The sequence below is a fragment of the Xenopus laevis genome, chromosome 3L (assembly GCF_017654675.1).
Source record: "Xenopus laevis strain J_2021 chromosome 3L, Xenopus_laevis_v10.1, whole genome shotgun sequence".
Lineage (NCBI taxonomy): Eukaryota > Metazoa > Chordata > Amphibia > Anura > Pipidae > Xenopus > Xenopus laevis.
This window is the reverse complement of record NC_054375.1, coordinates 82,530,834-82,557,483: the sequence shown is the minus strand read 5'-3', so window position 1 is coordinate 82,557,483 and position 26,650 is coordinate 82,530,834. Positions and strand designations below refer to the sequence as shown.

General features: G+C 34.7%; 1 protein-coding gene across 1 annotated transcript; it reads right to left on the bottom strand.

Annotated features, from left to right (window-relative positions):
* Positions 1–5,541: 5,541 nt before the first annotated feature.
* Positions 5,542–26,166, bottom strand: slc26a3.3.L (solute carrier family 26 member 3 gene 3 L homeolog). Its single transcript, XM_041586517.1, has 22 exons — positions 26,097–26,166; positions 24,449–24,636; positions 23,094–23,233; positions 22,286–22,396; positions 21,819–21,979; positions 21,567–21,731; positions 20,431–20,583; positions 19,470–19,552; positions 18,522–18,669; positions 17,673–17,786; positions 16,699–16,776; positions 15,039–15,134; positions 13,462–13,568; positions 12,405–12,474; positions 12,225–12,317; positions 12,050–12,142; positions 11,453–11,686; positions 10,437–10,491; positions 8,568–8,707; positions 8,403–8,468; positions 6,945–7,010; positions 5,542–6,537 (listed from the first exon to the last, which is right to left on the bottom strand). Exons 2-22 carry the CDS (start codon positions 24,577–24,579, stop codon positions 6,514–6,516), a joined length of 2,328 nt encoding a protein of 775 aa, XP_041442451.1. The 5' UTR covers positions 24,580–24,636; positions 26,097–26,166; the 3' UTR covers positions 5,542–6,513.
* Positions 26,167–26,650: the final 484 nt, after the last annotated feature.

The window sequence follows — 26,650 nt, the reverse complement described above, 5'->3', positions numbered from 1 at the left end:
AAGTGGCTAATCTCCAGAAAACTCATCCATAGGGACATCGCCAATTTACTAACAGATGTAGGTGACAATTCCCTAGCGAACGGGACCATCGCTAGCATTCGTTCGTACTCTGTCGCCAGGTGACTTTTCACTCTGGTGAACGGTCGTTACTACGCAAATTCAGCAATGTGCGAATTTTACTGAGCGTTACCTCTTTTGCCAGAGTTGTTTTCGCCACCTCAGACCAGGCAAACTGCTAAAATTAAGCTAGATCTTCCTCAATCTTATCAGTAACATCATATCCTGCCAGAAATGCATTAAAGTTGTAAAAATGCTGGAGACTTTTCCTTTTTTAAGCGGGATTGTCTGTAAAAGTCCTAACTATTACATTTTTTTCGGTTAAAATTTTTCCCCAGACATTTGAGGGCCATGGAACATTAATTTTAGGGTGGGCTCATGTGTAGGGCATTAGAGGATGATCGCTAGTGTAATTTTGCTTTGAAACGCCCGCATTGCTTAAGTGACGCTAGTGAAAAGTCGCCAGCCTTCAACTCCGAGGACACAATGATGTAATGAATTTTCACCTGGCAAATGGTACGAAGTGTGGCAAATTCACCCTTTAGTGAATCTGCCCCTCTGTTTTTAAGATGAAATTGGCTATAACCAAGTCTATTAGAAACCAGAAATGTTGAGGTGTAATTAAATAATGATGTGTGACAACATGATCATAAGGTCAATTAATTCTTAAAAAAGATAGCTTACCTCAAAGCAAAATGCCCTCTCCAACTACTCCCTGTTCCTTCCCAGTCTTTGTCCACCTACCTCTGCTCATTTTCCCAGTCTTCATTCAGCTCTGCTACCATCCCATCTTTTTTTTTTAATTATTTTGTCACCTTTATCTTTGTATAGTTTGAATGAAGATCAAATATTATGTCTGTGTATGTTAAGAAAGAAAAAAAGTCCATTGAATATGTATCTTATATATTGCTGCCATTTAAAGGGAGAGAAGCTTGTTTACTACTATAATCTCATTTATTTTGCTAATCAGTCCTAAACAGTTTTGGTAATCTGCAGAGGTATAAACTGTGGTTAGGGCTATGGCACATGATGTGTATTCTTCACTGAACCTTGCGAGTTGTCTTCATTCAAAATTGGGATCAGTTATCTATGAATCAGAGAATTCTAGTTTGTTCTTAATTGAAAGGTCAGATGATGTGGTTAGAGTTAAAAAAACAACTTGTGGCACAACAGTTACAAGTGGCAAAAGTTGTTCTGAGCATCAACATTCAAGGTCCTTGGAGACACCTCAGGCAAATCAATGCTGTATTCTGGAACCAAGAATGGGCGTGCTGTAACTATCTTGAAGACAAGAAATAAAGTTGCCAAAAGGCAGTTCTACAGCAATGGCATACAATGCAAATTAGGGGAACGAGAAGCAATTTGCTAGTAGGCATGTGTGGATCAACCTGTTACATTTTTATAGCCACAGATATGTTAATCACAAATGGGAATTGTTTCAGTGGATTACAGAACAATGTGGGACACTACAAGATTAAGTGATGGTAACTCCAGATTAGGAAACAACTTCAATTCCTCAAGTGCAGCTGGGGGATGGGACAGATAATCTAGTAATTACATAACATTCTGGTTCAGCTACTGTGTGTCTTCCCCCAACTCCCCTAAGGGTGGTGGCACACGGGGAGATTAGATTTGACATGGGTTTGTTCTACTTGAATACATTCAAATTCATGTTAGTCCATTTGTATTTGCAAGTTTGTTTTTTTTTTTTTAAACCTGTCTGAGCAAAAACAGTTTAGTGTGTGCTTGTAGAGTTGATTTGTTTCCTCAGCTTCCCGATATACAAATTATTGGACCCTTTTCAATTTAAAAGCACATTAATGAAAGAGCTTTTATATGAAGTCTGTTACCTCAGTATCATGCAGCAGCAGGAAAGAAGAATGAATCTCAATATCATGTTTTGTCAGTTGTTTTTGAAAATAATATCTGGAATGGTGGCTCAATAAGATTGTGGAGCTGGACATGACACACATATGTGGGTAAGGGTATCTGGGGTTCTTAACGAACAACTAGCTGGTATATTGGGAGCCATTTGGATATTTTGGTAGGAAATCTGATACCGTTTTATTTTCTCAGGGACATCAGGAATACTTGAAGTGTAAACAATCTAAGGAGTAGAATTTATTATCTAATATATTTTGTGTTTGTTAGAGTAATAAAATCTCTTCCTGTTTCTGGGTTAATTTTTTAAAATAAATTATTTTAGCTGGCAGGACAAATGTTAGGATTAAGGTATCAGGTAATCTTCAACTCGAACATATGAAACATACGCACACCCTTAACACACCCAATATTTGTAGCTTGGTGCACAGTGATAGAGGATTCGGCAAGCTCCAATACAACCTGTAGAAAGAATTCACTGGCACACAAGGCAAATGATTGCAGGGCAAGCCCTTGTCGTTTTAATAATGCAACGTTTTGGTGCCACGTCCCTTTGTCAAGTATAGTGAATCCATAGTGCAGAAAGTATTTAAAGAGTGACCAATGAAAAAGATTAGCATAAAAACACACTGATACTGCAAATGCATAATTTATTATTAGTTGAGTTGGTTCATGGCATGTGATTAGAAATCATTTACAATCACTAAACGCTTCCATTATTATACAGTTCAGTGTGTCCTTATTTACGTTTAATCTAGTTACTTATTTACTCAGCACTAATCTATATGCCGTATGTAAGAAACTGACATTTGGACCAATGAGATAGTGAAAAAATATAAATTTTTAGAGACCATTAGACATTTTATTTATACATCCACACAGGTCAAAGTGTCTAAAGTGAAATTATTTTATAAAGTGCCCAGTGTTTACAACCCTTTTGTATAAGTAGCCTACCTCTTGTAAAAAGTTTGTATGAAGCTAACTTTTTGGTGTATTTACAGTTCTAAATGTAATATACATACGTTGGTGTTAAAAAGAAGCCATTTTTTTATTTTGCTATTTCCAGAAGTGTAAAAAATATTGGCAACATTGCACCTTTTCAAATGATTCACCAGTTCTCCTGGAAAACGTTTGAAAATAACAATGCAATAGTTTTCACTTGTAAAATTAGTAAATATTATCTTATTGCACACTCCTGAAATGGAGAAAATTAGTGGCATGTTTAGATGTAAGAAACATTTACATTTTTATTTCTCATTTCTCTTTTGTATTGTATCTGGGTGCACCAAGTTCAACATGAAGAATGTAAAGAAAGGGAAGGTGACACTGCACTGCAAGTCTATCTCCAAAGACCTTAAAGGAAAACTTTACCCCAAGAATGAAGACTTAACCAACATAGTTTGTATCATATTAATATATATATATATATATATATATATATATATATATATATATATCAGTAAATACAGGCAGTCCACGGTTTACATACATCTGTAGGTTTGTTCTTAAGATGAATTTGTATGCAAGTTAAAACACATACATTTACTTATTAAATGCAACTTAGATAGATGTTTGTTTTAACATAGTATCTATGTTTACCATTAGACAAAACACCCCATGGGGTATTGGGGCAGGTGGTTTATTAAAGCCAAATGCTAATAAAGGCCAAACAAACCATAATATGTTACTGTAATAGCCTCTGTTTATAAGTCTAGTATGTAAATGTCGGGTGTATGTAACTCGAGAACACCCTGTATTACCCTTTTTCCTTGAGCCACCATTTTGTGATGCTCTGTGTGCTCCTTCAGAGATCACCTGGCCAGAAATACTGTAGCTCTAACTGTAACATTAAAGGGATACTGTCATCGGAAAACATGTTTTTTTCAAAACGCATCAGTTAATAGTGCTACTCCAGCAGAATTATGCACTGAAATCCATTTCTCAAAAGAGCAAACAGATTTTTTTATATTCAATTTTGAAATCTGACATGGGGCTAGACATTTTGTCAATTTCCCAGCTGCCCCTGGTCATGTGACTTGTGCCTGCACTTTAGGAGAGAAATGCTTTCTGGCAGGCTGCTGTTTTTCCTTCTGAATGTAACTTAATGTGTCTCAGTGAGACATGGGTTTTTTACTATTGAGTGTTGTTCTTAGATCTACCAGGCAGCTGTTATCTTGTGTTAAGGAGCTGCTATCTGGTTACCTTCCTATTGTTCTGTTGTTTGGCTGCTGTGGGGGAAAAGGGAGGGGGTGATATCACTCCAACTTGCAGTACAGCAGTAAAGAGTGATTGAAGTTTATCAGAGCACAAGTCACATGACTTGGGGCAGCTGGGGAATTGACAATATGTCTAGCCCCATGTCAGATTTCAAAATTGAATATAAAAAAAATCTGTTTTCTCTTTTGAGAAATGGATTTCAGTCCAGAATTCTGCTGGAGCAGCACTATTAACTGATTAATTTTGAAAAAAAATGTTTTTCCCATGACAGTATACCTTTAATGTTCCTGTGTGACCTACTATTATCCCATGGGGCAGTCATTAGTACTTAAAATGGTAATTTTCTAGTTAGGATTATCCAATGGCACATACTGCAAGAAAAGTATATTTATATGAAAATGGTTTATTTAGATGAAGCAGGGTTTTACTTATGAGCTGTTTCATGCAATATATTTTTTATAGAGATCTTCAGTGTTTGGGAGTATAGTTTCATACTTTCTAGTTTTCTCTAGCAATGGAAGAGTTGGTAACCAATCAGCTTTGAGGGGAAGTTATTATTAAATCTTGGTCACCTGAATACACTGCCTGAGCTACAGATTGTAGATACTTGCCTAAAGTAATTTTTGAGATTTCCATTTACCGAGTCTTGATTTGTGACTGCTTTTGTTACTGTTTTGGCAAGTTTATATTCCTCATTTTGTTTGCCACAGCCACTTTGTGCTGGCTGCATTCTGAATTACCTGAGTTTCACCTGTCGGGAGAAGCCCTCATGCTCATAAGCACCATTTAACATGTCACCTGCACCGAGAGCTCCCTCCTGGTGCAGGTGGCATATTGATTACAGGGGCATAAATAAAAGACCAAAAATACCTATTGTTTCCCCCAATTGGAGTGCTTGTTCTAATCGCCTGGTGGGGTAATAGATGCTCTTTAACCCTCTTAGCTCAACTCCTGCTCAGTACCTGATAGCTTTTGTAACTCAATATTTTTGCAACCATATTTTTGCAACCATTTGCTCCCATGTTAATTATTATTCTGGAAGGGCTAAAGAGTTGCTTAGCTTTTATTATATTATTACTTTATTGAAATCTTTTTAAACCCTAATTTTCCTATTCCAAATTGCTCCTTGCTACAAGGATCTCATGTTCCTAGCAGTTTTCAAGAAGTGTAGGTTATACAGCACAGTAGCCTTGGACTTGGGTGCAAAAGAAATATTGTGAAATAATTTTGATCAACACCTAGGCAAATTCAAGCAGACCCCCGTTATTCAACGTGATTATCCATCACAAATTTAATTATCTATATTTTCATTCGATTATATTTAGGAGTATGATCACAGAGCCTCCTTTTCCAGCTTTTCCAGAATGAAATAAAAGAAGACAAACATCAGGTTTTCATGTATAAACTTTATATAAAACAAATAGAAAATATCTACAATTATTTTTCTAAGTACAAAGCTTTTCCCAGCATATTTACCTCATTCTATCCATAGAACAAAGCTCAGCTAAGACGCTGCATTGGTGGGGTACTGTAGGTACATGGGTTCAGTGTTACAGCAGTATTTTTTTCTTAATTTTTGCTTTAACGTTAATAACGAAATCTCTATCCCATTCATAATAACATTAATATTCATGTATCTTGTTATTGTTTTTCTCATATCTCCTTTAATCGTTTGATTCTGTTCCTGTATTTGATGGCATTATGATCACAGCAGAAATCCCACAAATTAATTATACAAGTCATATTTTGATTATCCAACCACTCTTGTCTTTTAAATATTAAGAAAAAGACCTATTTACATATAAACAGTTGTATTTGATTATTTTACTTGAACATGTATATAATATACAATTGTATATATAATTCTCACTAATATGTAAAAAAAATATGTATGTATATGATGCTGCATAAGTTAGGGCTCCATTTCTTTGCCAGAGGCAGTTATGGCATAGAGAATGGTGGTACACCCCTATAGAGTTGTGTCTAGAAGGATAAATATTAAAAAGTAATAATTTGTGTATTACCTATATGACAGAAGGTAACATATCTTATGTAACATACACACATACATGTTTATACATGTGCATTCCTTGAAGTCCTAAAATCCTGAGAACATTTTACATAAAAATATTCGTTAGTGGACAGATTGCTTAAAATGCAATCTGTGTACTGCATACAAACAGTTAAATGTCTTTGCACTTTTTCCATACTGGTATATCAACACCCTTCAGAATTAGCAGATTTATATCATTACAGTTGTGGAAATAGGTGATTGTATATTGTCTCATGCCATTCAGACAAGACATATTTTGCACTTCTTGGAAATCATCAGGCCCATTTATTCTTCATTTCTCATGATTAAAGTGCAGAGGCGACTGTTACCTACAGGTCAAGAAAATATAAATGCATGTTTAGTTCAACAAAATATTAGGCAAGTATTGAAACATTTGAAATAAAGATCTGTCAACAGAAAAGGAAACTATAGAAGAAACACACAAAAATAATTGTTGCTGAGCTCCAGTAATACATGAAATTTTTGTTTGGTGATGCAGAAGATCAGCCATGCCACCATCTTACTTTATGGTGTGCAATGATATACAGTCAATTTTTTTATTGCTCTTTCTCAGCAAATGTAGCCAAAGTTAAGGGTGTCAACAAGCGTAAGCCAATTCAGTAAAACACTGAATGCAATAAAGCACACATAAGGGTAAAAGTGTGTGTAGCCTTAGAACAGCGTGTACACATCCATGTATATATAAATTTATATAGATATTTTAAACTTAACTCACAGAATTTGCTCTGTTTCGAAGACTTCCATTTTTATTTTCATTTGCTAAAAGTTCTGCTTCTTTTTCCTGTAAAATGTAGAGAATAAAATAGCTTTGTATAATAAACCTTTTCTTAGTGAAAATTCAGCTTTATGCTTTTTTTATAGTTTGGCTAGATCTAACTCTATGGTTAAAGTGATTTCAGGTAATCAGGGAAGGACCTGGAGAAAAACCCCAAGGACCTAAAATTGCTACTTGATAATTTATAACAAGTTAATCTATGGTTTTGTATGAGAACACAAAGCCACTTACACTCAGTTTGCAAGTATGAGAACGTATAACCTTGAAGATAAAGCTTCATAATTGTTGAGTTAATATAATATTTGCTGCTGACCCTCAGTGTAAATAGTAGGCTTCTTAATAACTGCCTTAATTTCAGACTGTTCCATTATAATGGAAAAGCCATGTAAAATGGCTCTGGTCACTGAAGACAAAACTGACTTCTGAAAAATGTTGACATACACTCATCAGAGTACTCTAAATTCTTACTGCAATTTAAGTGAATTACGCCTGCCCTAAAGAGTTACAGTTACTACCACAAGCATATCATGTCATCCCTGTCCCCTTCCCCAGGATATACAGGTCACAGTCTAATTTTTGTTAAGGAATTATTGCCCCATATCCTGTAATTACCCCTCATTTCAGAGTAAGCGCAGCGGCGCTCATGGGGCCATCTTCTTATTTTCCGGCTAACAACTGCGCATCATCATTTATTTATATAGCGCTCTCAAGATACGCAGCACATGCGCAGAAAGTGACGGAAATAGCCAAAGGGAAGGAAGAAGACTCGAAGATTACCGAAGAGAGAAAGATGGCACCAGTGAGCTCCGCTGCACTTACTCTGCAACAAGGGGTAATTACAGGAAATGGGGCAATTACTGGAGTTATCACCTGTGCGAGCGGGAGCAGGGAAGGGGGACTATTGAGTGTAGGGGGTAGTGGGTTTTATTATATGGAGGGTTGAATTATCCTTTAAGTAGCTGCTTTGTAAACAGATCACATGTTTAACCTCAGATAAAATATTCCTTTAAATGTTTCCATGATTTAAAAACAAATGTCAGTTCTTGGTCGATTTAAAGAGAATTTGACGGATTTGGGTTATTGTCTGTTCTGTAATGGTTTAAAAAATGTGTGATTGATAAACACCAACCATGCAGTATTCTTACTCATTGCTTAACCTTGGATGGCTGTAATTAAGTCATAGCTCTAATTTTTTATGGTTGTTCTGATTAGATAATGAATGCAGCCAATCATATTAAATACATAACAAGAGATAGACTTTGTAAATCAGCTGTTAACATGCCTATGTAATGTTAATAATCTGCAATTTAACAATAAAATTCTTTGATCGTTACCAAGGAATATGTAAGCTTGATATCTCTTATCATAAATTAGAGTCTATATGAAGTTGTAACTCACAGCAGAATCCTTGGAACTGATGCCCAGATTTGTGTATTGGTTTGCAAAGAATCGTGTTTCCTTCTCCTGTTTTAATGAGAAATACAATGGACAGTCATTTCCAACAACTGTATAGTTTGAATGAAAAAAAAAAACTAAACATAAAAGTTAAAAAAACAAGTGTACCTTTAAATTATTAAGGTTGGACATATCATCCTTTTTAGCAAGTATATGTAACACAGCATCATGTATGCTGAGGAAGATCATTGAGGTAGTAATCTCATCATCAAAAAATCCACATCGTTCAAGCTTTTCCAGAAGGTTATCTAGAAATCATGAAAATGGGAAATTATTATTATTTTTTAGTTTATCACTAAAATGGATTATGTCATCCTTTGTAAACTGATGCAGTTCTCTAAAACCATACTGTAGGTTAACACGGTGAACTGTACAACTAGGAAGACAAAATGCCCTGTAAACACTCAATATTATCTTTGGAACAGACAGCTGTTACTCACTCCACCAGTCAGCATATGTGTGATTAGGTATTCTGTTGTATTTGTTAAAGAAGTAAACCCTAAAAATGAATATAGCTAGAAATGCCATCTTTTATATATTGAACATGTTGATCCATCCTAAAGGTTCAGCATCTCTATTGTTGTAATGATCCACACCTTCAAAGTTGTCAGAGGAGATTTCTATGTTGGATTGTGTTAGGAGTGTCTGTGACATGCACATGCCCAGTATGCTTTGAGAAGCTAAGCTTAGGGGCTCATCACAAATGATCAATCAGAAATTAGGTTTGCCTGTCATATATGCTGATGTTACAGGGCTGAGTATTAAATTCTGTTGTGCTGGTTTCTGAGCTGCCATGTACCAATAATGTGGATTAGTTACTATCAGTCCTATATTGTGAAATTTATATTATATATTCAGTATATTGTGCAGTATATTTTACATCAGACCCTAAACTCAGTAAGTGACAGCAGCACAGAACATTTGCAGTGAATTAGCAGAAAAGAAGATGGGGAACTACAGGGGCATATTTGGAGGCACAAATCTTTACTACTAAAGGGCAGTGGTTGCCTTTGGCTTGTATAGAAGCCCAAAACACAATGTACATGATTTCTGCCCTACATCTTTAGTTAAGCTTTAGTTCATCTTTAATATATTTTGTATTAAATTTGTACCAGTCTTTATATTACCATAAACTGTTTCCTGGTTCCAAAGCCTCTCAAGTGAGCCATTTGCTAATATATCATTTCAATGTTTTTGGACTTAATAAATTGACATCTTACCCCTTTTTTGAATATCAGTGTGCCTAATATATCCTCATTTTGTTTTTACATGTGACCAGGAAATGCTACCTGCTAGTTGCTATGTGTTACTGCACCTTGGCAAATATTGTCTTATTACATAGACACTTACATATGTCAGTAAAATAGGGGCAAATTTATCAAAATGTGAGTTTAAAGCTTCATAAATAAAAACTCCCCCATTCCTATGGGATTTGTAGAACCGTATTTATGAAATGGTGGGTTCTAACTTTCATCACCCATTGATAACTAGATTCTAAAAATCCCGTAGGAATGAATAGAATGTCAGTGAGTTTTTATGTATTAAGCTGTAAACTCTCATTTTGAGAAATCTGCCCCTTAGTACAAAATCATATTGTACATTAATAATGAAAAGCCAGAAATTAAGAATATTTTGCTTCACGTCAAACTCATTTTAATATAAACTACATAAAGTAACTGTATAGGTCTTTATAAAAATATATCACATAATATAGCCCATATTTAAAACTTTGACATGAAAACGCTTTTTTAAAAAAATATATTTTCTAATAATATGTGTAAATCGTAATATACAATATTCTACTACATAACATTTCCATTAATAATTTGAAAAATAATTTCCTTTCAGAGGGCATTCCTTTAATTTAACAAGAAATTTTGGAAGCTTTATAAACAATGCAACAGAAAATGGCAAAAGTGCATCAGGGTATTTCATGCAGAATTAAAAGTGCCTCAAAAAATAAGCAAAGAAACTCACCATCTATGCCAGCAATGTAAATATCAACTTCAATTTTCAGAAATTCTTTTAAAGCCTGTGAAGTGTAGAATATCCATGTAAGTTTGACTTTTATAATAATAGTTCTTGAAATAGCCATACATGATATTTTTTTCTGCTGATTCAGTGCAAATGTTCTGTGCTGCTGTCACTTACTGAGCTTAGGGTCTGATGTAAAATATACTGCACAATATACTGAATATATAATATAATATACAAACCAAAAAACACTGGACTGATGTTGTTGACAACTGTTTTACCCCATAATCAGCCCCCCACATACTTGGGCATGCCCCACATTTCATTCTGATTTCTTCTAATTATGTGAGACATGGTTTGTAAAATCTTAAACATTTTAAAGCAAAATAGGTTTAATTCAACTAATTTAATTGCCTTAGTGGTGTAACTACCATACAGCAGACCCCGTGACTGAATGGCAAGCCAGTGGGTGGAGGGGAGGAGAAAGTTGCAGTCGCCTGGAGCACAATAGTTATGCTACTGAATTTCAATTGCAATGCTTAATCTTATTTTCTTCAGAGGTAGTAAGAAAGCAATAAAATAATTCCCAATGTATATTGTATTGTCTTAACATAAGTCAATGTTTAGGACATTGTATAATTTTTTTAAAAACAAAATATTGTGAGACCCTTCCTGACAATGAAAAAATGAATAATCCCATATGGGAAACGTGTAAATGTTACTGGTTGGTAAAATGAAGCAGTGATGATTCTACCATTTAAATATTAGTTTAGACGTGTCAATTCTCCTGGTACCTGACAACCTGCTGCTCAACTTAGTATCAGGTATACTTTTTTGACTGGTGGAGCAGGGAGTGAGGCTGTTGTAGGGGGCCCGGCGGGGAAGGGAGATTTTTGCTCTCCTTTAAAGAAAAGTAAATTAAAGAATAACTATTTGGGTTTACATTGATTTTGCACTTTTTCTTAGTAACTGTATAACCATTAACAGTATGTATTAAGGTTAGTGTCGATATCACATACCCCTTTTAAGCCTTTCATCCCAGACATATCAAGGAAAGACACCGCTCCAAAATCAAGAATTAAGCTGTGAATGTCGATTTTTGGAACACTGATATTGTTTGGTAGATCTTCGTTCCAGTTTATTGTAATGGGAAGATCAGCAGTGTATGTAGGCTGGTCAAGCTCTTCGATGTGATTATTATCTAGTTCTTCTTCAGAATCGATGTTGCAGCTTGAAGTATTGATCATACCTTTCTGGAAAGGCAATAAATATAAAATGTAAATAAAAATGAAATTTTGACATTGTTCTGATATTGGAAATACATTGTGGGTATGATTTATGGAACATCTTAGCTTACGCTGTTCACATCTGCTCTTTGAGTACTTGTCTACAATGATGTGTTTGTGCTCTAAATCCATTGGTGTTTGTGTAGATATTGAAGACACTCATTTGCATCAGTTACATTATGCTGGGCAAAGGTGGAATCTAAGTGTCCTATCTATATCATATTTATCTTTTAATATTACCAGATGTGGATGAGTTACTGACAAGTTCTGATGAAGTTATTTGCTTGGCCTGCATATGACATAATTAATGACTAGAATTTGAAAACGTACTGTCCATTGAAGTTCTCCTTTATTCAGGAGCTTCCTGATTTTTCTCAGTGCTTTATTCCGCTTACGTAGTATCCTCAGTGGGTTAAAGCCAACCTGTCAAAATGTAATATTTGATTTGTTAGGCATATTGTCTAATGCTTTTCAATGGGAAAATATGGCAAACGTTTGGACTTACAGCAGCTATGAGTTTGTCTTTAAAAAAATCAATATTGGCAAAGAATATTGGAGATGGACATCTGAAAATCTTCACTCCCTGAGGCTCATATATCTGAGAAATAAAAACACTGTTATAAAACCTGCCATGAAGTTAGTTCTATTAGAGGTGGTAAAGTACAACCATGATTTTAATACTTACATTTTTATAATCTTTCCTGTTCTTGTAAATGTTACTTCCTCCAACATTAGCAATCTGAGAACATTTTGGGCTGTAAGTACAATAATGTAGTTATTATATCCCAGTAGTTTTCACTTCAAAGCAAAACTAGCAAATTTGTGAATACCCTACATTTTCCCCACCATGTAAAATGATCCCCTTGAAACGTTGTTTGTGGAATATTTTCAATGATAAATGTACAAAAGAATGAAGAAAGCATTTTGTGGAATTATTCTCTGATTTTCTCTTTGCTCTGGTGTCTCTGGATTTTTGAGTTATTGTTGCATTGATGTCTCTGCATACTCTACAAGCAGTATATTATAGCATTTTCTGAAAATTCACATGGTCTAGGAATAATAGTTTTTTCTCTCAGAGAAAGTGTTTAGATTATGGTATTGTTTGGTATGGAACACTAAAGTGTAAATTAGGGTGGATGTGAATATAAATGTCTGAGCTGGAAATTTTAACTCTTGACACAGCTTTAGGATTTAAGTTAGAGAACACTGGTGCACTGTATGATATTCCTCTTTACATGCTCTATTGAAGGGAATGCTCTTCTCACAGTGTTGTTGGTGAATATATTCAATGATTGTGATTTGTGGATTGTTCTTAATAAACAAGTTCTGGTTAAGTTATAAGAACTACCGGCGCCCAGTATTGTGAAAATACTAAAGGTTACAGTTTTACAACACCATTGCAAGGCCTGCACCTGTGGGTGTATTGAGTGTATTGAGCCTCAGCTGGGGTAAAGCTGATAGTTTTGAGTAAAGTTGCCACTCCAATTTTACTATAGCCTTACATTACATTCTTGCAAGCTTTACAAAAACTAAGGACTAAATAAATATATATGTTTATTATAAATTAAAAAATAAATATTATAAAATTATAAACAAATAATAAGACAAACGATTCAATAAATAAAAGTTATAAATTTCATTATAAAAATTGTGATAAAGGTGGACACTAATAAACAAGAGTGATATTAACACATGGTATCAGTCTTGGCATAACAGCCTAGCAAACCTGATGCATTACTTACAACTGGGCACGGAATACAACAGTCAGCAACTCAAAGCCCACTCCCGCTGCTAGTCCAAGGTCAAGTCCGAGTAGAACAGCAGCTAAGAAGGTCACAATCCATACTAACTGGGAATGGTAAAAAAATAAACATGTAGTCATTATTGAATTGTAGTGCTTAACCTCTATTCGTTTATCTTATTTGAATTTAATATATAATAATGATAAGTCTGTATAAACAGTGTTAATATTGTTTGCATATCTATCAGCTGGGATCTGTACAACCACGCTAAATCAATATGAATAAGTATTTTATAGGCTTTTTTCTGACTACTCTTTAAGTAAAAATTCTATGGAACTGTTCATATACTATGTCCTGAAAGACTGCAGTGACAAAGGTTAAAGGGATACATAGTTTTTGGTAAGCCCAATGAAGAGAATAGCTAAACAAAATGACAAGCCAAACACATTAGGGGATTATATAGTAGACCACATACTAGGGATAAACATATTGCCTGTGCAGCACTGCAGTATTATTGTGATGGTTTTTGGGATTTTTTTTGGTACTTGATTCACTGTCACCACATTAAGCAATTATAACTGTAAAATCACACTTCTGATTTAATTTCACAGTAACTTTACTTAACTTGCTAAAAGCTCATTTTTAGAAAATTCTAGCCTCCTCCTTTTTACTACCACTGTTATACTCACACTTTGGACTTTGGTTATCATGCAATGCAAAAATATGTGTTTGAACATCTTGTTCTAATCGCAAGTACCATAGTGTTAGCTTCATAAATAGTGCAGTTCGCAACTCTGGTTCGATGACATTTACAAAAAGCACACATACTTGTTATGCACATTTTATACTAATACTTTGTATTTTGACTCATAGGGCAGTCACAGGTGATTTTGGACGTTTGGGTGCCTATAATTTTCAGTTGATAATTTTCAGTTGAGGGGATGGTGCCTGTTACTGCAATCACCTGAAATATAACTATGTTATAGTTGTTTATGAAATGTTGCAGTCTACATTTCCAAATGGTAATCACTCTAGGGATTAATATAAAAAAACAGGGTTGGCATAAAAATAGTGTACACATAATTTAAAGAAGAAGCAACAATTGCAGTATGGAGCCAGGCTGCATGCTGGGATTACTGCAGAGAAATCTTTTGAGCACTGTCCAATGGGAAAAGCCATCCCACGGCGCCATTGCATGCTCTACACACATACCAGTAGTTTGTTCCTTCTTACACAGACATATAGCCTCACTTTATTTCTAAGGTATACATTATGAGTGTGACAAATGATTTGACATTGCCCTTACATTTGGTACTTATGCTTTTGTTGAATTATGTATACAATGGAAATAGTCTGAGCATGTATTTTGTCAAATGTATTTATTATTATTATTATTAACATGCATTTATATACATATTTATATATGCTGTATAGCAATTCTCTTATTGTTTTTTAAGCACATATAAACTCATAAAGAGCATTTTGTGTGATATAAATTACTTTGTACTTATGCTTCTGATTTTGGAGAAAAGTTCCCAAACTGTTAAAAGATTTGCTTCAGATCATAAGTTACTTACCAAATCATATTTATCTTTCCGGAACAAAACAGGAAGTTCATTAAACTGCATGAGCATTCCTTTCAGATTGATTATTACCAAGGCTCCTAGTACAGACTGAAAATTTAAATAATGCATATTTTAATACAAGCTTTCATTTTATCTCCTTTCAACATTATTAAACAATATATGACTAAATACTTTTCTTATAAAGTACTATTACTGCAGCTCTACTTTCTGCGGTCCAGCTTGTGTGCACTGTTTCCAAATCAGGTTAATTATGCCCTAGTGTAAACACTAGTTTGAGCTACATGGATATATGTCAGTTGATTCAATTATGGAATTTCAATTGCATCCAGTGAGATATGTTTGGGTATATCAAACCTTCTAAACATAGTTTACTCCCCTTTTTAGTACCTGCATTGTTGCCACGGCCAATCCAAATTATGTTTACTTGTTTGACAGATAGAAGGCGATTGGCAGCTACTGATGAGGGTGCAACCCCATTCAGGGGGAGGCTTTTAAGATTAGGGCAGTGCTTTGCAAAACCTTCGTCAGAGAGAGGCAAACACATATTGCTGCAATTTCTATCTTTTAAATCGCTCACCTTAGTGGACAGACTGTCCCCCAAGTGCCAAGGTAACACCTGGTAGCAAATGTTGCTAATAAATTTGGTTCTTTATCACACACATGGAATACAACAATAACCAGCACCAGTTATACCTCTTTCTTCAACAGGAGTTCAATTAACTGGGCTTGTGTTGAACATTTTGCCTTTTGAAAAATCTATGGTTTTTGTTAATCGTTGAGCTACACAGGGCAAATTGAAGCTACTCCGTAAACACTGAATGCCCCTGTATAATGGACTCTTTCTAACAAAACACAACAAAAGATAAAGGGAGGGGTCATATACTTGGCAATTTAATTATCTACCTTGCAACAACCAAACATGGAGTCGTTCCAATCCATTATAGAGGAAGGCACTGCACCTCTCATCTAATGTGAACAGTTACCCCATCCATAAACAAATTTAGAATAGGGTGGTTCTCTGTTGGATGTTAAACAACACTTCAATCCAAATATTAGAAAGAAAGAAACCAAAGTTCCAACTAGTGGCACTTGGTTCAATAAATCTTTAATCTTTACTTTATTTATTATTGAACTGAGTGTCGCTAGGTGGATCTTTGCTTTCTTTCTTTCTAATATTTACATTTAAGAGTAGTTCCAATCTTCCTGTTTGGCCTGTACAGCTATAGAAATAAAATATCGTGATTAGAACAATAGTCAAAAAGTATGTTTCGTGCTTGCCCTAGTCACCGAATGCATGTTGAACAAGGGGGTACTGGCCATTTAAAAAAATTATAGATATAAATCATATTTGTATGCATTCTGCCCTATACAGTATAGATATCATACAAGATGGTGCAGCTGTATTGCAGTGATTTTTTTTTTAGGATACTATATTTGTTAGACAAATTTTGCTGTGAACTATACACTGTGGCCTCCTAATATACTTCATCTTTACTCCCATTGGTGCAAAAGCCAAACCACATTTGGTAGACAACATTTACTCCTCGCTATTGCTTTAATAATAATAAGCTCAATAGATCAGCATATTAAGCACTTATTAGTCAACTAAAAAATGACTATATAACATCTAAATATGAAACAATATCAGTACCTTTTGTAGAGGTTCAAGAAGAAATCCTATAGCCAAGGTGACAATCATAACAATTATAGCTGATAATAAACCTGCAATCTGAAAACAAGTAAATACATTTATGCACAGCTCATAAAACATATGAATATGTATTTCCAAGTATTTATTAATTAGGAAATTATAGTGGAGTTTACTAGTAAACTAATATGTAATCAGTGAAAGACAGAGACACTACAAAGTATAACTTCCTTAGATAATGAGACAAAGCAAGCAGCTCTACAATGTTACTAGGAGCAGATATGCACAAGTGTCCTTCCTGTGAACTGCTCTTTTGTATCTTGACTTCATCTTTTCCTGAGTCTGAAAAATGTTCCGCCAGGTTGAGCTCCTACAGATCTGTTATAATAAAACTATAGCTTGTACTTGATCCAAACTAATATATAATGAATCCCTATTACTGACAAAACAATCCTATTGAGTTTATTTAATATTTTTTTTAGTCGACTCAAGTCACGGAGGTTCAAATTGCAGAAAGATACCTTATCCAGAAAACCCCAGGTCTGAGCTTTCTGGATAACAAGTCCCATACCTGTACAATAGAGACCTCATGTCCCTACTAACTGCCTGCTTCATGTGCAGAAGAGGCAAATGATGTACAGTGGAACCTCAATTTTACATCCCCTGTTTTTATGTTTTCCCTCATTTTACATTGTTGTTTTGTGGTCTCACCTATATATTATGTATTATACCTGATTTTCCATTTTCCTGGTTTTTACACAATTTTTTTCTGGTCCCCTGAAAAATGTAAAATGGGGGTTCTACTGTATTTATAAAGATGGCAGCCCTAACTTGCACCGACATGCAAAAACATGCAAGGACATGCAGAGCTATGAGGGATTGCTGTTAAAAATGGACATGTAATTTCAGGAGAGGGTTTAAAGGCCACCCATTAGTCACTTCATTGTATTAAATTTTAGTTATTTTTTTAATGTTACCTGAGTTTTGCCTCCTGTACTTTCTTGCACAGCTGACCTTGACAAGGCGGTGCTTGCTGCAAAACCCTTGAAACAGCCATTAAATATGTTGCTTAATCCAAATGCCACTAATTCCTGCAAGGCACCAACAAAGAGAATTATTAGCATTTTCTTCTTTGCTGAACTATGTCTAAGCAAGGCACACAAATGTAGCTAAATTTAAATTAATTTTAAATTTCAAAGGACTTGTATATAGTGGGAATGGAAATTATTTTGGTAACATTTACTAATGAATTTTAATATTAAAATCACAATGATAGTATAAAGATGTATAGAGAAGGAACTTGCATATTGTGCAAAGCTCCACATGTCTAGAATGTTCCCAATGCTTGGTTTGTTATTGTCATGTATAATTGCCATGCTATCATTTTCCCTTTATGCAATGGATTAACTAAAATCACTTCAACCCCAGAGCAGTGGTTGTCAAAATTTTTAAGTTCAAGCCCAACTTGAATGTCCAACCTTTGGTTAGGGCTCCCCTCGAAGACCCAGTTTTTGGTCAGGCACATGGGAAATGTAAATAATATATATGGGCTCCCTCTTGTAATTGCGGCAAGGGCAGCAATCCCTTATTTTGTACAATTTTGTAAAGGCCTAACGAATAGCAAAATTGGAATATGGGATAAAGTGATAAACTACCATACATGATTTAAATTTTAAATGGTACAGTAATAAATTACCCCTTATGTCACTATAATGTTTTAAATGACCTAATGAATAGCAGAATTGGAATATGGGAGAAAGTAATAAGCTACCATTAATGATTTAAAAGGAAATAATATATTGGTTTAAATGAGCTTCAAAGTGTACCTGATTTCCATCTATAATATAGTCATGCTTGATAGAATATACTTTTGCAACAGAAAAGGCTACAGCAAATCCCACAATTGCAATGGAGAAACCATCCGCTATACAATCCTGAAAAACGGAGATGCTTGGTGCCATTGGAGGCTGAAATCTATGCAAAATATAAAAAGCAGTGTCAACAGAAGTTTTATTAGAAAACATTTATAATAGTAATTTTAGGATGTTTTACTTTTTCAGGAAAGAGTAGGGACTACACACTCCACTGATGTAAAAAATACAGTTCCACATGAGTACAAGTTTATATATTCAGTGTGTTATATTAGATCCCAACATGACTGTATTTAATTTTCAGCATGTGTCATTGACACTTAAAAGAAAACCTTGACATAATAATGTACTAAATTATTAATCTACTCAGTGTTCACATGCTATTTCCGGGTTTGTGACGTCACAACCCAGAAATAGGAAACGCATGAACACAGAGACTTGGCTTTTAATTGAATTGGGTATTTATACCTTAGGTAATCCTGCAACACATCAGAATTCCCCTTGACAAAGTCTGTTACGCCGAAACGTTGGGGTTAATACTCATTGCTGGCAAGCACATCTGCTCCGCTGCTTGTGGTTTCTTTTTTGCCTTGATTTCACACAAATTGTGGTATGTATTTTTACTTGATGATATTGCTGTATATATACAGTATATGTTTATCTTTGATAGATAAATGAGAGATCTGTTTGTGCAATGTATTGATTGAAAAATATATAAGGATTTTCTTATACTTCATACCACTGTGTATTTGCAGTTTTCTGTGAGTATGCAACCCCAATATCTGCAATATTGTGTATTTTGGTTACTCTGTGGGGAGTATTTTTGAGTTATTTGCACCTCCTATACATGTTATTCTAAATTTTTGGAGTGCCCTCCATTGATCTATATAAACATTTACCTACCCTTTTTCTAACTTTCCAACGATATCCACTTTATATTTATCCTTGAAGTTAAATCCATAGGATACGCCAGTAGCAATAACTGTCTGCAAATAATAAAATGATCAACTGCAGCATTTAATTAAGAAAACTTTATAAAATTTAATATGAGATAGCGCACAAGGTTAATATATGGACATCCAGTCATTCCAGTGCTATATTTGTGGCATAAAAATGCAGAGAAAGCTTAAAAAGCTAAATGGGTTTTGTAATACAAAAGCAGATATTGGTTGCCTGTAGTAGGAGAAAGCCTAAAGCTCACACACACAGTTATTCAAACAGTTCTGTAGTTTCTTGTCTAAGCTGTATTTCCACCATCCAAAAATAAAATCACTACAATTAATTTGAAAAAGCAGGAAAACATTACAGACTGGCACCCCTATGGAGTTCATGTGTTAGCTCATCAATTATTCTGAAACTGCATAGCAGGGCCAGGCCAAGCCGACAGGGCACCCTAGGAACTCGGTTGCCCCCCTCCCCCCATGTGCGCACACTTGCACTATGAGACGGAAGGGGAAGTAACAAAGGGGAAGGGCAGGGGAGGTAGGGGGAGTGATGGAGGGAGGGGAGCGTGATAGAGGGGAGGGGAGGAGAGAGCAGCACGGGAGCAAACCACCTGGGATAAGACTTTTGAACAGGTACTTACCCAGTGCCCCCACATCTTTGCTCCCTAGGCAGGTGCCTCTTCTGCCTACCCCTAGTTCCAGCCCTGCTGCATAGGCTGACACTTCTGCCAAGTGGTCCATTAGATCACATGTTAGCAGATCAGTTTAATCACTGGAATTAGGATTCAGTGATTCATCATTCTCATCAGTGAGTGCCATTCCACCCTACATTGTATGCTTTGTATATCTAACCCCACCTTAACTTTATTTAGAAACACGGCAATAAGAGAAGACTGACATAAAGCAAGATCATTACTTACCATAATGACTTCAATGGGGATTGGTACAGGAATCTTTGCTTTGAAACGGTCATTGATTTCTTTTACAGCAAAGACTACAACCATTATGATAATGGAGGTTACAAGGTCTGCAATGTTTGTGTCTGTAATCTGGATAAATATGCCTTTCAAAGTCTGTAAAGCAAATCAATAAATATTTATACCCACATATAAAAATATTATTCTAAGAAAGCTATAAATGTTCTGATTTCCATTAAGTGGTATGACAAGTTCACATTTAAGTTCAAGTTAAAGAAAACCAATCAGACTCCCTGAAGAAACATACTGTATGTTGCATAGTGTAATTATGTAATTAACTACACACAGACTAGCTGTTAAGCAGCATTAGCATAATTAGCATCATTTTACATTTTTAATTTTGATGTTTTTTATTTGAACACTTCAACTAAATATTTCTTTATTTCACATAATTTTGTCATGATGAAAATAAATTAGAATGTCTGCCATACTGCAAAAACAGTTTGTTAATGAAAGAGTGAAAGTAAATATTCACTCTTTGATAAATATGTTCATGAAAAATAAACTTTACCTGTTTAGCTGTGGGCAGTTCTGTTTTATTTTTTTATTCCTGGTGGGCTACAGATCAAAATGTGGCAGAAAAGCTAAATTGTATGGCACTGGCAGTCAGGTCCCTAACTAGTGGCATCTACAGCAGGCAATGTACAGAAGGCAAATGGGTATGATAACTAATTATTTCATATTGGTGTTTTTTCTTGAACCAAATGCATTCATTTTGGTGGTTTATGTCAATTGCTTTAATAACCAAACAGTATACATTGATTTGAGGTATTTCTCTTTAGTCCTAGATCTGTAACCTATTTATCAAATGTATCCATAACTATGCCGATAAGATGCTGTTTGGTACTCTGCTTTTAAAAAGTTGTTGATTTGCAGAGTTTTATTACTGGGACCTTTTGTTTATCATTCTAACTTATAAAATGTTATACTTTCTCACAATTTCTTTTATGTTTCTAGTGCCCTGAAGTGGTGGTAATGGAGGTTGACCAAGATTACTTTTGGTTATAATCAGTTACTGTGTTTGTAAAAATACAATGTGAAAACATAATTAAATATTTTACAAATGTACTTATACTTACATAAAACAGGGCCAGTGGTCCACTATATGGCTCTACTGTTAATCCAAATACAAACTTTAGTTGTGATACCAAAACATGTATAGCAGCAGCAGTTGTAAAGCCGCTTATAAGGGAGTCAGATAAATAAATCACAATGAATCCAATTTGCAGAAGTCCCATAGCCAACTAAAAGAAAAAATAATCTACTGTTAATTCTATGAATTTCAGCTCAGTCATATCCAAGGAAGACATACATTTTATGCCATTACCAACCTGAAAGATGCCAGCAAGAACTGTAATAGATGCTGCCACAACAACTCGTTTTTCATTCAGCAACGTTATAGCTTCTGTGTTATTAGCACTGATAGATGGATCATCTGGAGCTAACCTGAGTACTGCTGTACCAACCATCAAGCTGAGCACTGGAAATGGACCTTTGGTACAAAGGACAAATACTTAATTTAATGTATTTATACTTAATTACATCTGCAGCCTTATAGTATACACTCATACAGACACAACATTTTTATAGTTCTACAAGTGTTATGGTAGAGGTGCTTTCATAACGATGATACAGAAAAGTTTTCTCTTTTAATATATTCACAGTCTTTTCTAGGGCTGCTACAACATATGACTTTGAACTCTTGCAGCCCATTCTCTACTTTTTATATTTACTCATGGTCTATAATTGGAGCATGCTGGGCTCTCTAATGAGTTATGGTACAACATACCATACTTACCTACAGATATATGCTTGGAAGTGCCAAAGAAAAAATAGATGATGACTGGAAAGAAAGCTGCATACAGACCATACCCAGGAGTAACATTCACCAGGAGAGCAAATGCCAGACCTGAAAAAGAAAAAGTATTTAATGGGTAAAACTAGTCATGAGCGAAATAGACTCCAATGGGCATAAATTTGTTTTGCGTCAAAAACAACTGCCCCCCATAGACTTCATTACATTTCGGTTAACTTTCACCATTTCACGAAATTTCGGCGAAACGGGTCAGATTTGCCCATCACTAGTTATAACTTGAGATTTTAAATAAAATAAAACAAAATATCTATTATAGTTTATAGTTTCCCTAATCAGGGACAGATGACCTTCATCAGTCCTATTGTAACAGAACTAAAACGCTAGAACTGCCATGGCAGCTAATGTATGTGGGAACTGTAGTTCTGAAACAGCAGATATGCCAAACTATGGCTACTAAGGAATGAGATCTACAGTATATAGTGCTTAGATTGCTAGTAAATATGTAATCAATATATAAACCTCAATTCAGTGCATGTATAGGTATATTATACAGACATGGGATCTTTTATCTGGAATGTATGGTACCTGGGGTTTTCTGGCTAGGGATGACCATGCCTTAATATAACCCAACTATTTACAGGTCTTCATGTCTGTTCTTGTAGGTCTTTTTTGGTGCTTCTATGCCTTTTTAAGAATAGGGTATACTTGAAAAAAGAAGGAGCACTACAAGGAACTTGTTGGAAGAGTGCTGAGACAGAAATGAAGCCTAAGCATATAGTGAGATATTTACCCTGTAGGACTGCTACCAGACCAGTACTGATGCCAGAGACAATGTCACTTAAAATCCATTCTTTAAATGGATACACTGGAAGCCAGGAAGCAATAGGGAAGAATGTGTAGGCAATTCTCTTGGCCTTCTCCCGAGAACATCTGAAATTAGATTTTTCCATAAAGTTTTTTAATTAAGTTCTTCATAGCCAAGATTACATAAATCCAGCAAGGTTGTCATTCTCTTTGATGTCAGTTAACACAGTTAAGTGTAAGTTGTGCAGAGCTTTTAAAGGGAAGTTTGAGCTCAATCCAAAAAAAAAAAATTGGCTGAATGTGATACTTTTATTTTTTTTATTGCTTATCTTTCTCTTCTAATGACTTTAAATGTTGACCAGGCTGCTTTCTGTTTGCTAGGGTAAATAAGGCCAAGAACCAGATAGTAGGACAAAAATAATCATATATGTATATATTGTATGTCTAAATATAATATATTTATATTAATATTATATTTAAACCGTAACAATGACTTGAAGTTTACATCAAGCCAATTTTAGTGAATCCTCCTTTTTGGTGAACCATTTAGGATCACTGTACCAGAGCAACAGCATTCTGTATGGCAGTCATTTCTAAGCTGTTTGCCTGCTCTCCTGGCGGGACTGAAGGAACCCAGCATAGTTTATTTAGGGTGGGATATGGGGAGAATGTCTGAGTCCTGGAAGCCTAGCTTGAAGGTTAGCTACACCAACATTTGGGGTGAACACTTATTTGTCGCTATAGGGTTTTTTTTTTGGTTTTTTTTTTGCAACTATGGCTGAATGGATAATGTACCAATGTTTCATCTATACCACAAATTTTTGAATTTTTTTGACAAAACTCACAAATTTGAATTTAAATTCACCAATTAGAAATTAAATTTGAATGTGAGATTTATCACAACTCGACCTTGGAAACAGTTCTAATTTGATTATTCTCCACCTAAAACCTGCCGAGTTCATGTAAAAGTCAATGGAGAGGTCCCTTGAACTATCTGAAGATGTTAATAGTAGTAATGAGCCAAATTTCTTGCCAAGTTTTGTTTAGAAAATGGACTCCAATGGGAGAAAAAAAACATTTATACGCAAAAGTTGAGGGTTTTTTTTGTTTGTTTTTTTAGGAAAACTCAATTCTAATCAGATTCAAATTTGTTTCTAGTTTTCAGATCGGGACTATTCGATCCAATTTTAGAAGTTTTAATTTTTTCATAAATAACATACCATTCAAATTGTGAATATAAACACATTATTAGAGTTTAAAAAAATTCCCATTACTCATCCTTTGATAAATAACCCCCTTAATATGAAATTTACTATATGCTTGAGGAAGATTAGGACTTACCCAAAGAAAACTCGAACATGGTCCAGAAATGTTTTATGATATCTGTGCAATTTTTCATGTTCAGTATGAAAGGCATTTTCTGAATATATTGGCCTGGATACCACATACTGGTTTCCCACAGCCTCTATCATTGCTTCCAACTCTTTTTGTTTTAACTTTTTGTAAAATGTATTTACTGTAGAACTAACCTGTAACAGAAAAGTCAACTTTAGTTTAATGATTAAGGTTACAGTTTTCAGTTTAGTAATGACAAATTGCATTTGAATAACTCTGGCTTATGGTTATCAAGTTAAAGGTTAAAAATAGTAATAATGAATAGAATATATTATTGGATTGGATATATTTTGTGGAAACCTATTTTCCAGAAAGCTCAAAAAAATACAAATGCCATTTAAGCCTATTTAAACAAAAATGCTTTATTTTTGCCTGATTTGCTTTTTCTGTTATATTAACACAATTGCAATTGATGCTGGCTGGGCTAGTATGAATCCACGTTGATGGCAAAATATTCCTACTGTGTTTTTTGAAATTTAAACTTGATTAAAAAAATTGCTGTTAGGCATAGTTTACCAAATAATACAATGATCTGGAAAACAAGTTTTCTGGATAACATATCCCAAACCTCTTGTAATAATTAGTGTAATAATTATAATAATTAGTGTAGCACTTACAGGGGCGCTACACCAATGAGGAGAGTTGAGGTTGTCGCCTCAGGTGGCAGCGCCCCACTAGGGCAGCAAAAATGCAGATCCTGGTACTTTAAGAACCGAATTTCCAGTTCTCAAACCGGACATTCAGCTCTTCTAGTACAGAGAGTGCAATTAGGCTCTCTGCGCTAGCTTACTGGTCCTCTCTGATGCCCTCCTGGACCCTTTCAGGTGCAAAAAGGTAAACACACAGGGGAGGGGGGGGGGCGGCAGCAACTGCTGCCTCAGGTGGTGGAGGGGCCAGGATCACTCCTGAGCACTTACATTATATAAATACAACATTATCATTATATCAATACAAAATACTATAGCTTGAGTATAATAAATGTTTGTAGACAGAACTTAAACACCTTTAGTAAACCTTGTGTGCTCAAAACAAACATTAGGTCTGATCTTGTAACCAGAGAGAAGACCAATAATAACTGTAGGTGTAATACAATACTTTTTTAAAAACAAAATTGTGGACATCTGCCAATAAAATACTTATTACATTTACAATAACTAACAATCCATCTGTATGCTGCTGTAATACATAATTACAGCTGCATATATATATATATATATATATATATATATATATATATATATATATATATATATATATATATATATATTTCCAAAAAAACCAGCAATACTGAGTATCTTGTGAAAAGCTATACATGTATTCAAATAAGCATGAAAAAAGCCAACACACACACACATATATATATATATATATATATATATATATATATATATATATATATATATATTTTTTTTTTTTTTAAAAAAGGACCGAAATGTCACATCGGCTATGTATCCAATAACACTTGTTTGTTAAAGGAAATCCATGTGTTGCTGGTCCTTTTCTATATATATATAGATATCTATAGTTTCTCAAGCTAAATTCTGTATTTTAAAGTTTAATATTGATGAATATTAAGTCATAAGTAAAGAATTACCTTTTTCTACAATAAAGCAATGTTTGTTTGGATTGAAGCAAGTACCTTCCTGTGTCTTGACGAACCTTTCTGTGTTTAAAGTGTAAGACAAGAAATGTTTGCCCTTTATTCACTACAATTGTGTCAGTCGAAATTGTTATCATTATGCCCATTGTAATAATTAACCTGGATTAACTTTTACAAGGACTTAAAGATTTTCCTTGTGTCCTTGACCATTGACCCTGGATCAATACAAAACAGTACAGTGACTTCTTTAAGACATAATTATTCATCTCCAGCTCTTACTGCCAACTGCACGGGACAGATATTTAAGATATGCCTCCTTAAACACCTGGATTGGTGGCCGGAGATAGGAATGATCTGGGAACTCAAGAGATTGTACATAGAAATACCTTTGTGCATTATATCTTGAAAACAGCAGATCAATGGAAAAACACACTTTGAGCATGTATTGCCAAGAAAGACTTTTCATCTTTGGAAAAACAGAAAAAAATATACAAAATAAGACTTCAATTAAACTGATGGAAAGTTTTGAGGACTTTTTTTTAGTTTAA